Consider the following 13,784-nt stretch of genomic DNA (forward strand, 5'->3'; position numbering starts at 1 on the left):
GATCTTCACAGGCAGGGTCGCAACGGACACGGGACATCAGTGCAAATTAGGCATCTTCAGAATTCTCCTTTATTCCACAAAAATTAAATTATTCCCCCAAGAAGGCTTCAAACTTCAACAGTAGAAATTATATGTGCCATATCTTTTAAATAAAATAAAGCCTGCTGCATGCTTGTGCACCTGGTAACTCAAGTCACAGAGACCAAAGTCTTTGATGCCAGCCCCTACCCCACTCATCTCTACAGCTGTTCCTTAATGTCATTTGAGAATTACTGCATCCCAGAGCATGCTTTAGTACCTAAAATCCATGACTTCAAAAGCACATGAACCTCATGTTAAAAAAAAAAAAAAAAAGACAGGACAACGTGCTTTTTTTTCTTTCTTTCCTATTACTTTGAAACATTTGAAGAAAAATGGTATAATGGAGGTATGGCTTGCTTCACTTTTAAGCATGCATTCTCAAAGACAGTGATATTGTCCCCTAGAGGGCAAAGACTAGTCCTTGGGGAATAAAAAATACCTTACTCTTTTTATGTATATAGCAAAGATACAGAGTACAGGAACAAATACATAGTATATCTGATGGGGAAAGATGAAGATAATAATAGAATGTCGAAAAAAGGGAGCAAAAATTCAAAAAGAAGTTAAACAGATTTGAGTGGCATGGCATGCAGCCAAACACAGTCTTACAGCACACAAGAGCCACGTTGTGGAGTCTAGAGTAGTTTCCTAGTAGCAGGAATCACTCTCTCACACACACACACACACACACACACACACACACCCTTAGACTATGGCATCTATCAGCTTACAGGGTAAATTAGATTCTTAATTATTCTTGGTATTTTTTAAGGAATAAAGTGTTCAGATTAATTTAATACTCTACAATTTCTCCCTCTTCCAAATAACAAGCTACCAAGAAGTTGGAATACTACAAAACCCACAACATTAAATTATACCAAGTGCCACTTAATCTTGATGGTAAAGATGACCTTGCATTCTGGAGTCAGAAAAAAATGAACAGTCAGAGGTGACATTTGGTGAGTGCTTCCTGTGCATTGGCCCTACTGAGCACCGTGTCAGTACACCTCACCAACCTCAGTCACAGCCCTATGCACCCTGCAAATGAGGTGAGGGCAGGAGCCTCGGAGTCACTTGCCCAAGATCCACACTAAGTAAGCAGCTTGCTCCCCAACTCCAGTGCACCAGCTCCTGGGTTGTAGTGTATGCTCTGCAGATGGCCTTCATCGAGCTACTTTATACTTCAAGCATGTTTCCCCAAGTGTAATCAGTAATTGAAGTGAACATCCTCTATGCTCTTCTAGCTCCCACATAGAGAATTCTCATCATTTTAGTAAGGGAGTTCTTTTACTTCTTGTTATGTATATCCTGTAGTTCTACGTAATACACACTCAAATGTAAACCCTTTTAAATAATATCAGATGGTGACAACTGCCTTATACTCAGCTCTGTGGGAAGCACAGAGGAAACATGTTCTTGAATCCTCGATGCTGGCTGCTTAGAATACAAACAGGAGAAGCTCAGAGAACAAAAACAAATCAGGGAACAAAGCACTCCCCCCCTTTTAAAAAGGTTTATTTATTTATTTGAGACAGGGCTGGTGGGGAGGAGAGGCAGAGGGAGAGAATCTTTCAAGCAGACTCCCCGCTAAGCACCGAGCCTGACACAGGGCTCGATCCCACAACCCATAAGATCCTACAATGAGCGGAAAACAAGAGCAGGAAGCCCAACTGACTGAGCCACCACAGCGCCCCAAAAGCACTCGCCATCTTATTACTTGGGCTCTGAGAGATAGGTGCAGTTTGCATAAGCATGGGAAGAGGAAATAAGGCAGAGGGTAGAGCATTGGGGGTGGGGGGCTTGTGAGTTAGGGACCACAGCATATGAAGATGCAAGAAGGGATGTGGCTGAAAGGGAGAAAGAAGGGATGGGGAAGGAGGTTGAAGAGATGGGGAAGGTCCTATTACAAATATCATCTAAACTAACCTGGGAAGTGTCAAGTAGGGAGGCAGGGATTTTGCTGGAAGGTTCTGTAAAGTGATGCAAGGTATGATGAATTTGGTTCTTCCAGTCCTGACTGATGGTCCCTGCCAACCTGGGAATCCCTGTCACTACACCTCCCTGGCAGCTTCCTTCATCCTGGTCTGCATGCTCCCCTCTACGTCCTGTTCATCTTTCAAGGTCCCCAAGTATGCCTTTTCTAAGTACTATGCTTTGTGCTGACGGTTGTCCCCTTCAGACCATGCAGCTCAAAATCCCCTCCTCCCACTGGTCTGCTGCACACACTGCGTCAGCACCACTAGCTGAGTAGCACTGTAGGTGATGATGAAGGTCAACTGGAAGGTGAGCACTGTCACCTTCCTTATGACTCCAAACAGTTAGCTCAAGTATCCCCAAAACTTCTAAACTTTATAAAATGAGAATAAAATAAGACCTCACCCTCAGCCCTCCACCCGAGACATTAAGGATTATGTACACATATCAGTAAGAGTAAAATATGAAATTTTAAATTTAAGTACAGCTAGGTAGAGGAGGGGTATAAGTATTTGGAGAGTTCAGGCAGAGAGCTAACATAAATTCTTGGCACTAGAATAGCACTTAGCTGTCAACTAGTCTAGTTTTCCTTCTCAGGAGGCTTTTGTCCTGAGAGGTTGGGCCCTTGTCTAAGGTAAAAAGTGGATGAAGGGCTGGACCTGGAGCCTTGGTCTGACTCCAGAGACCAGCAGCTGGATGGAGTAAGACCCAGAAGTAATGGCACATTGTAAGAAACAGCACTAGAACAATACTTATAGCTAAGGAAAGATGGTTTTAAAGTAGCTAGTAGTTGATCCTGGAGTGCCAGGATCGAGTCCCACATCAGGCTCTCTGCATGGAGCCTGCTTCTACCTCTACCTGTGTCTCTGCCTCTCTCTCTCTGTCTCTCATGAATAAATAAATAAAATCTTAAAATAAAGTAGCTAGTAGCTTATCCTAGGGCAAAATGTCCTTTATGATAAAATATAAATAAAAGGAGATAACTTGCAATACAGGTTTTTTTTTTTTTTTTTTACAAAAGGATATCCCTTGTTTATTTTTTTTAAATACCAGAAGTAATCCACAATCACTGTTAAATAGCAAGTCAAGGGTCTCTTAACTGCACAGTGTATATATAGGCAGTTAAAAAAAAGATTCTCTTATTTTGTTTAAATTCTTAAATTAAAAAATAGGTAGCATATTCCCATAGTCCAAAATTCAAAAGGAACAGGTATACAATCAACAACTTGCCCTCCCACTGCAACGCCCCCCGCCCCGCCCGTCCTGCAGCCTTCCCCCAGGCTAGCAATATTACCATTTTCTTACATTGCTTCCTGAGACACTTTATGCACATACAAGCCAATACAGAGGTACAGAATTAGGTTTCTGTCCGTGTCACACAGAATGCAGCACAATGTGCATATGGTTTTGCACTCTATTTACTTACCTGTTCAGGAGATGGGGGGTGGGGGTCAGGGCTCAGAGCTTCTTCCTATTTCTGACTAGAGCAGCCCATGGTATGGATGTACCGTCGTTTCTTTGACCCGATGCTCACAGCAGGCATTTAGGCTCTCCTACGAGCAATGCCCCAGGAGCTATGTTACGTCTACGTTATTTTGTGTGTGTGTAGGCACAGCTTTAGGATAAATTCTCAGAAGTGAGACTGTGCTTCTGTAAGTTTAATAGATATTGCTAAACTGCCCTCTGCAGAAGCTGCCTACTGGCACTCCCTTGGCAGCATGGAAGAGTGCCTGTTTCTCAACCTCCTTGCCAACACTGTCAGTAAGCGTTCTAGTCTTCACCAGTTTAACAGGAGAAATTAACTCACTGCTTCCCCTGAATTTCTTTTCTCAGGAGTAACACTTTTCACATAACCTAGGGTCAAGTAAATTTGTTTTTCTGTAACCATGTGTGTTTACATTTTGTCTTTAAAAAAAAACAAACTGATTTTCCTTTTCAATTTTTTAGAAACTCATATATAAAGGTACTTGGCCCTTTGCAATATGAGCTATCAATGCTGTTTCCCAGTTTATAATTTGTCTTTTGACTTTGCTTAGGGTGGTTATTGCCACGCAGTTTTAGGGGTTCTCTTTTTTCTTTTTTTTTTTTTTGGGTTCTCTTTTTTCAATAATTTGCTTTACCAGTCTTTTATGGCTTAGTGTTATACTCAGAAAGGTCTTTTTCACTCTAAAATTTTTTTAAAGAAACACTTCTCAGAATTTTTCTCAACCTTTCAAGGTTTTATTTATTCTTAAAATCTTGATATTTGACCCATCCAATATTATCAAAAACAATGTCTTTAAGCAACAGGCCTCCTGACATGTTTGAGTCTGTATCACCTGCATGGCCTGGGGTTCGGGGAATGAAGCAAGGCCTACACCATGTGGAGGAGCTGTGGACTGCTAATAGAAGTCACAGAAATGGCAGACACCAACTCTATCTTTCACCACTTGTGAGTGAAGGGAAAAAAAGATGTAAGTTATTTTAACTTTTATTCCTATTTTACTTAACTTTTATGGCAGGAATTAACAAATGAGGAAAGCATTTATCTACCTTGCTCACTACTCTCCGTTGGGGAATCCTCATGTCGAAGGAAAAATTTCACTTCCTCCCTGCGTGGCCCCCACTTCTGAAGATGTTCATACATCATGTGATCAAAAGGTATAGGACGCTCTAGAAAAAAAAACCACATCTTATTTATTTCAGAAACAAAATGACTCCAACCAAAAGTAAAAAATAAAAATAGATTTAAATAAGTGTACACACACACATATATATTAGAATTCAAGGATATTATAAGCATTAAATTTTAACTTGAATGAAGTAAAAGTAAGAATCTAAGTTCCCAGGAAATAATCTAGATAGCACATAAACACAAGAAGTATATGTAAAGTCAATTCTACAATATGAAATTGGGAACACTGAAAAATGCCCTCTAGAATATTTATCAGGATACAGTGTGACTCCTACTCTTCAAAGAAACACATTAACACACTGGTCTAGCCTCATCACCAGTTAAGATGTTGTGTGTGGCAATCAGATACACGCAGGATGGGACAGGGTACCTCCTTACAACTCAGGTACCAGTGATGTGAATGTTGGCAAGCACCACACTTCAAATGTTAAAAAAAAAAAGCACCCCCCCCCCACTTAGAGTATTGGCATAAGTGCTCTTGAGAAGAGCACTAACATAACTTAAAATTACAAGGTACCATTTCATAGGTTTCTTGCTAGTTTGCTTAGAACCACACTACATGTACAAATAGAAATCAAAACAAACCAAAAAGCTGGGCTGTGTGCCTTTTTCTTATTAGGTATATGAAGAACTATTTATACTTTGGATACTAACCCTGGGTTGGTTGGTTACATATATTGAAAATAGGCTTGTCCTTTTTCTTTTTTTAAAGATTTTATTTATTCATGAGAGACACACAGAGAGAGGGAGAGACACAGGCAGAAGGAGAAGCAGGCTCCTCACGGAGAGCCAGATGCGGGACTCGATCAGGGGACCCTGGGATCACTCCCTGAGCCCAAGACAGACACTCACAACTGAGCCACCCAGGCATCCCCCAAAATAGGCTTGTCTTTTAATTTTTTGTTGGTGCCTTTCATTATACAGAAGTTTAAAAATTTTAAATATAAGCAGTTATCAATCTTTCTGAGTTTTTTGTACAACAAATCCTCTCTACTCCAAGGTCAAAAGAATATTCTATAGTTTTTTCCTACAAATGATAAAGTACTGCTTTTCATTGGTTTTATGGAACATTGTTTTCCCTACTTGAATCATCAATCGTCCCAGCATCATTTACATACTCCTGTCTCCTTCCTCTGGAGACTTGTGATTGCCACCTCTGACCTGGCCCAGGCCTTGGATAGCCCTGGGCTCTTTTATTCTGTGGGCTGCCACCTACCTCGTGGTGATGCTAGTCTTCACTGCTACCCCACTATCACTATTGTCTGCTAGGTTACGTCCCCTCACTTGGTTTATCTTTAAAACTGTCTTGGCACTGCTTGGCCCTTTGCTCTTATATATTTTAAACGAGCTGCTTGTCAAGTTCTTTTTTAAAATGCAGGCTTTTGACTACAATCATATTTATAAAAAAATTGGGGAAGATCCAAAATCTTTGTAAATTGAGTCTTCTAGTCCATGAATGTGGTTCTGTCTCTCCATTTTTTTCAGGCACCTTGTGTTCTTCTATGATTTTTAACATCACCACAGAGGTCTTGTAAATCTTAATTCTATTCTTTGTACCTTACAGATTTTGTTTACCTAATATATAAAAGTAACTTTCATTTTTGAATGCTAGCAGACCTCTAGAATAGTAGCCAAGACAGTAAAGAGTTTACTCAGTTTCCCCTAATGTTAACATCTTAATTATTGTATCTTTGTCAAAACTAAGAAACTGACGCTGGTGCATTACTGTTAATTAAATTCCAGGCTTTATCTGCATTCCACCAGTTTTTCCCCTAATGTTCTCTTTCTGTTCCGGGAACTAAACCAGAAAACAACATTGCATTTAGTTGTCTAAACCCTGGGTCTCTGCTGGTCTATAACAGTTCAGTCCTTTCCTCATGTTTTTGTTTTTTTAATGACCTTGAGAGTTTTAGGAGTTCTGATCAAGTATTTTACAGAATGTCCCTAACTTTGACTTGTCTAGTGTTATTCCCATGGTTAGACTGAGATGGTGGGCTTTGGGGAGAACTCCACAGTGGTTGAGTGCCTTCTCATCCCATCCCACCACCCAAAAGGTCCTATACCTTTTGACCATGGTGCCATCACCATGACAGATCACTGTGATGCTGGCCTTGGCTGCTTAGCTGAGGTGGTGTCGCCAGGTTGCCCCCCACCCCAACTACTACCTGATTCTCAAACAGGCAGTTGGCAAATGGAGGGGAGGACCATAGGCTGACGACATTAGCCTTTTTCTCGAGAAACATATCCCCCCCCAACACTTCCTCACATACCAAAGACTGATTCATAGGACCTATCATAACCTCTAGCTCTGTAATAGGAAACTGGAGAGAAGTTCTCATTCTAAAGAGATTTATGCTTTGGGAGCTCTCCCCCCACCCCCACTCTTTGCTGTTACCAACACTGACAACTGTGGTTTGTGTAGGTAAAAAGTGAATTGTGGAATTTTCATATTTTGGGGGTAAGTTCTTGCTTAATTATGCCTTTTGGTTTTACATCTTATTAGTGTTTGTGTTTTACAAACATTCCTAGAAGCCCAAAGTGGAAATTTTTGAAGACAAGGTATGAGATAAGAGAAACTCTAAACCTAGGCCTACATTCAAGAGAAGTGAAAACATATGTCCACACAAGCACTTGCACGTGAATGTTCGCAGCAGCATTGTCACAACCAAAAAATGGAAACGACCCAAACGCCCATCACCTGTTGAATGGATAAATAAAACATGGTCTCTGGTCTCTCATACAATGGATATTATTAAAACAAAAAAGGCACTAAGTATTGAGACATGCTACAACATGGATGAACCTTGTAAATATTTGGTCTGGTTAAGTGAAGGAGCCCGACCAAAAAAGCCACATATTCTATGATTCCATTTATATGGGTACCTAGATACTCAAATACACAGGGCCAGATAGTCATGCAGTGGCTGCCAGTGGCTGGCGGAGGAAGGAATGGAGGGAACACAGATTGGTAACGGCTACACAACACCGTGAATGTCCTAGATATCACTGAATTGTACACTTTCACATAGTGATTTTTATGATATGTAGATTTTATATCAAGTTAAAGGGAAAAAAGGAAATATTGAAATGTTCCCACTCCTGCTTGTGCTTGGAAATGAGGAAAGCTCACAGGCAGTGACTTGAGAGTGGCAGGACGACACAGCAGCACCGTCACCTTCCACATGAGCATATGGCTAGGTGAGAGACCGTACTCTACGTCTATCCTGAGAAGTGCGCTTTCTCTAAATCTGCCTAGAGAAGTAGATTCCAAGACAAAGAAAGAACTTTACAGGCTGCAGTCTAATTGTACATTCAGTGTGATAAATTGCTCTGCCTCAGATAAGTTCTAGATTTCTATAAAGAAAAGAGTCCCGCCTTTCACAGCAAGGTAACACACACTTTGCTGCTAACACTGCACCTTCCTGACATGCGTGCAAGCTCGGTCTTGTTTATTAAACGTCAGAGTAAGGACAGAAATGGTCTCAGTTGAAAATTGAAATCTGTGTTTGCTTAGCTCAAGTTCAGCACACAACTGAGTATCTGCACAAAAAATCCAAGCACAAAGTGAACTTTAAAGAAGTAAATATCATTCTACAGTTTTAGTTTTGAAAATAACACTTTTTATGTATACAGGCCAATAAAAAAGGTTTAAGATTTTATAATTTGAGACAGAGCATGCACACATAAGCTCAGAGAGGGGAGCAGAGGGAGAGAGAATTTCTAGCAGACTTTGTGCTGAGCACAGAGCCTGATGCAGGGTTTGATCTCAGGACCCTGAGGATCATGACCAAAGCCAAAACCAAGAGTCCAACACTTAGACCGATTGAGTCACCCAGGAACTCCTGAGCATAACTTTATAATCATTAAATCTGATTTTATACTAAGTCAGTTATTTAACAAATTTATTGCTTCCCTTTATGAATTAAATATTTCAAAGAAAAAATCCATTTTAAGAAAAGTAGGCTGGGCGCCTAAGTGGCTCAGCAGTTGAGTGTATGCCTTTGGCTCAGGGCATGATCCTGGAGTTCTGGGATCAAGTCCCACGTCAGGCTCCCTGCAGGGATCCTGTTTATCCCTCTGCCTGTGTCTCTGCCTCTCTGTGTCTCTCATGAATAAGTAAATAAATCTTAAAAAAAAAAAAAAAAGAAAAAGAAAAAGAAAAGAAAAGAAAAGTAAGCTAAGTTTCACTGCCTTACACCTGTGAAAGATACTGTGCCTCACTAGCATCTCCTATCATGGGAATGTAAGGTATAACTTTCAGGTGTTCTTGGATAAGGCAAAAATAAAATCAAGTAGGAAACTTAAAAAGGAAAAGCTGAAGGTTCTACCTCCACCTCCTAGTTTGCAATAGAGCTGGCCCTGTGTGGGGAGGGAAGCACAACTTTATTTTTTAATTTTTATTTATTTATTTATGAGAGATACAGAGAGAGGCAGAGACACAGGCAGAGGGAGAAGCAGGCTCCATGCAGGGAGCCCGATGTGGGACTTGAACCCAGGAATCCGTGATCATGCCCTGAGCCAAAGGCAGGGGCTCAACTGTTGAGCCACTCAGGCGTCCCTGGAAGCACAATTATAGCAGGCTAATATGATACACTGGCCAAACTGACAGACTGTGACAGGCTGAGCTGTGTCCCCCCCACTATTTCATAGTTTGAACTCCTAACCCCCAGAACCTCAGAATGCAACTCTTTGGAGACTGGATTTCTAAGGAGGTACTAAGTAAAAGTAAGGTCACTGGGGTGGACCTAAATCCAATTTTTCCTCATACAATGAAGAGACTAGAAAAGATTAGGACATAGACATGCATAGAAGAAAGACACAGAGAGAAGGTGGCATCTATAAGCCAAGGAGAGAGGCCTCAGGAAAAACTAAGCCTGTCAACACCTTGATCTCACATCTCTAGCCTCCAGAATTGGGAGAGAATGAATGTCTGGTGTTAAGCCTTGTAGGCTGTAGTACTGTGTTATGACAGGGCTAGCAAACTAATATACAGATCCACAGAGAAGCAGTCTCTTCTCAAAAGCATTGACAATTATACTGGAATATTATATTTATGACATACTGATCATACTAATATGAGTTGTAGGTACAATAATTCTTACTCAAGGATTCTCTGAAACCTGAAAATTACTGTAAGGGTTTCTCAAGGGTAGACTGAAAATGGCTGTTCTAAGTGCTTTCCCATTTCTCTGAATCTTACCCACTAGAAAATAACTTTTCGGGGATCCCTGGGTGGCGCAGCGGTTTGGCGCCTGCCTTTGGCCCAGGGCGCGATCCTGGAGACCCAGGATCGAATCCCACGTCGGGCTCCCGGTGCATGGAGCCTGTTTCTCCCTCTGCCTGTGTCTCTGCCTCTCTCTCTCTCTCTCTGTGACTATCATAAATAAATAAAAATTAAAAAAAAAAAGAAAATAACTTTTCAAGACCCAGCTTTGCTGTTTTACTCAACGATTTAAGTTTTTACTGAGGGGATATGATGGTGAACAGACAAGCTGCTGCCTTCAGGAATTGTAATCCAATGAGAGATGTGAACATGACTGCATTATGTTCTGATAAATACAACAACAGCATTGCAGCACAGAGGAGCGACACTTAACACTGACATTCAAGGAAGGGCTGAGAGGCAAAGAGTGAACAGAAGTTAGTCAAGCAAAGATGGGGTGGGTGCTAAGGATTGTTCTAGACAATAAGAACGGCATATACAAAAGCCATGGCAAATGTAGTATGCTATGACTCTCTGCTGTGAGGCATTAGTCCTCATTCCTGGTGAGGTAAAACAACAGGTTAGGATTTCAGGTGGGCCTGGAGATAAGGAGAGCACCACTGAGAGACTCCTGTAAGGGAGATGAGCATTCTCCATGACCAGGGACCAACTGGGGCAATGATACTTAGAGAAAAAGTTTATTCCTTCCCGGAAAAGTAAAAGGAGGGAGAAGGAGGTAAGGACTTAGTAGTGATAACAAGTAACAAAGAACAAGATGCTAAGTGATTGGGGAAGAAGGAACAATAAAAATGATCAGGGTCAAAAAAAAAAAAAAAAAAAAAAAAGAATGATCAGGCTCTACTGCCAGTCCCCCAACACACTGTCATTATGTAACTGTCCCACTGCTTCCTGTCACTGTTATCAGACAACTGAGGACCTACCCTCTTACCTCTGGTTTAGTGATAGTCCCAACACTTACCAAAGTCAAACGCCTCTCAATGTGCCCTGAAATGTTTGTTCGGAATGCTAAGGAGAACATTAAAAGCACAAGACTTTGGAAGAAAATATTTAAAAATCATATACCCAATGAGGGACTTTTGTCTAGAATATATAAAGAACTCTTACTGGGGATGTAACGTACAGCAGGGTGACTTTAGTTAATAATACTGTATTGCATATTTGAAAACTTTTCAAGATCTCAAAGAGATCTTGAAAGTTCTTGTCACAAGAAAAAAAATTTTTTTAACTGTATGCTGACGGATGTTAACTAGACTTAACTAAAGTGATCATTTCACAATATATACAAATATGAAATCATTAGGTATACATAAAACTAGTACATTTTATGTCAGTTATACTCCAAAACCAAAGAACTCTTATAACTCAATAATAAAAAACAACTCAATTAAAAAAATGGACAAAAGATTTAAATAGGCATTTCTCAGCCAGCCTGGCTGGCTCAGTGGTTTAGTACCGCCTTCAGCCCAGGGCGTGATCCTGGAGACCTGGGATCGAGTCCCAAGTCGGGCTCCCTGCATGGAGCCTGCTTCTCACTCTGCCTGTGTCTCTGCCTCTCTACCTGTGTCTTTCATGAATTAATAAATAAAATATTTTAAAAATAAATAAATAAATAGGCATTTCTCTAAAGATATGCAAATTGCCAATGAGTACATGAAGAGATACTCAACATGATTAGTCACTAGGGAAATGCAAATCAAAACCACAATTAGATACCACTCACACCCACTAGGATGGCTAGAATCATATACATAATACCAAGTGTTGGCAAGAATGTGGAGAAACTGGAACCCTCATTTACTGCTGCTGAGAATGTAAAATGGTTGCTTTGGAAAAGAGGCTGGCAATTCCTCAAGTTAAACAACTGCCTTACCACCCAGCAATCCTATTCCTAAGTATACGCCTAAGAGAAGGGAAAACATGTTTTTTTTGTTTGTTTGTTTGTTTGTTTGTTTTGTATTTCTAGGCTATGTGGTTCATCTGCCAGTTTTTTCAAATTGTTGCAAATCTCCAAAAATTTTCCACTATATTTACTGAAAAAAATCCACACACAAGTGGGCCTGAGCAGTTCAAATCCATGTTATTCAAGGGTCAACTGCATTTGCTCTTCACAACTTAATATTTTTCAAGGGCCTACTGTTTAACAGGTGTTGTACATAGGGAAAAATAATATAAGTGTTTCTGCCTTGAAGTTTCAGAGGTGAAATGAAAAGTAGATGAACAACTCAACACATATCAAACAAAACACTGTAAAGCCTCAGAGGACAAAGAACTCTCATATGGTTCACAGTGAGATCAAAAAAGATTTCACAGGGACGCCTAGGTGGCTCAGCGGTTTGGCGCCTGCCTTTGGCCTAGGGCATGATCCTGGAGTGCCAGGATCGAGGCCCACATCGGGCTCCTTGCAGTGAGCCTGCTTCTCCTCCCTGCGTCTCTACCTCTCTCTCTCTCTCTCTCTGTGTGTCTCTCATGAATAAATAAATAAAATCTTAAAAAAAAAAAAAAGATCTCACAGAAGAGCTGCATCCATTTTCCAAGCTTATCTCAGATGGCACTAGTAAGGAACAGATCACGTATCTTTTACAAAAGGCATCTGTAAACTCTTACCCCACGTAATGTGGTTTTAATTACTCAGTTCATTACTACAGATAACTAAGAACTAGAAGCAATACCTTGCATTCTATAAATATTATGCACTTATATCTGCAGTGTCTAACACGTACCATTTCCCCTCCACACCTCAGCTAAGTGACAACTGCCTTCTCCAGGTTCTTTGCAAAATTCCACAACATCCCGACACGTTGTTTCTGGTGTTATAGGAACTTCTGTTAGAATCTGTTCATTGTTGCTCAAGAACACGGTTAATATCATCTGTAAGAGAAAAGATTAAAGTTACAACATAAAGTTACTATCATAAGGAGATTAACCTGTAAATTTAAACAATTCCCTCCACCTCCCACTCCTCCCACCCACACCAAAATGCCTGCAGGATTAGTTTTGGGAAACAGATAAGCTAATTCTAAAATTCATGTAGAGGGGAGCCTGACTGGCTTAGTCGGAACAGCATGCAACTCTTGATCTCAGGGTTGTGAGTTCAAGTCCCACACTCGGTATGGAGACTACACAAATAATAAAGTTAAAATGAATAAACAAAATTCATGTAGAAAAATTAAAATGAAAAACAAGTCGGGAAAATTCCAAAAGAAGGGAATTAGCATTACCAGATGCTATAAAGCCTCGAAACAATATGGCAGTAGTACATAAATATATCAATGGAACAAATTATGAAGTCCAGAAACAGAAAATGGTAAATGATGGAGATATCTCAAAACTGAGGAGAGCAAAAGGCTATGCAATGACTGATGTTTGAACAATTAAAATTCCCATCTGGGGAAAAAAAATGGATTCGTATCACACATCCTTTACCAGCATAACCTCCTACTAATTCAGATATTTAAATATAAATCATAAATTTATAAAAGTTCTAGAATAAAACCAAGTAAATTCATTTTTATAACCTTGGCGTACAGAAGCTCATTCTGGCTTTAGTTAAAAAACCAGACACTATAAAAAAAGATTGATATATTCAAGCAAAAAAGACGAACTGAGGGGAAAATTTTTGCAATGCAAATTACGAATAAAAGGCTAATCTCCTTAACATATAAAAAAGCTCCTAAAAAGTGATAATAAAAAGACCAAATATCCCATTTATTTCAAAAACTGGCTGAGGAAGGGGCGCCTGGCTGGCTCAGTCCATGGAGTGTCTAACTCTTGATCTCGGGGTCATGAGTTTGAGATCCACGTTGGGTTTAGAGCCTAGTTTTTAAAAAAGTT

The 13,784-nt window shown here is 40.2% G+C and overlaps 1 protein-coding gene across 4 annotated transcripts in view; it reads right to left on the reverse strand.

Annotated features, from left to right (window-relative positions):
- Positions 1–13,784, reverse strand: part of PPP1R13B (protein phosphatase 1 regulatory subunit 13B) — an 88,820-nt gene that overhangs the window by 39,071 nt on the left and 35,965 nt on the right. For all 4 annotated transcript variants that reach the window (XM_038545838.1, XM_038545839.1, XM_038545837.1 and 1 more), the window contains exons 2-3: positions 12,674–12,821; positions 4,588–4,707 (exon numbers count right to left, since the gene is read on the reverse strand). In XM_038545838.1, coding sequence (XP_038401766.1) covers positions 4,588–4,707; positions 12,674–12,821 — 268 coding nt within the window. The remainder of the gene's footprint in view (positions 1–4,587; positions 4,708–12,673; positions 12,822–13,784) is intronic.

The sequence above is a fragment of the Canis lupus genome, chromosome 8, assembly GCF_011100685.1.
Source record: "Canis lupus familiaris isolate Mischka breed German Shepherd chromosome 8, alternate assembly UU_Cfam_GSD_1.0, whole genome shotgun sequence".
Classification (NCBI taxonomy): domain Eukaryota; kingdom Metazoa; phylum Chordata; class Mammalia; order Carnivora; family Canidae; genus Canis; species Canis lupus.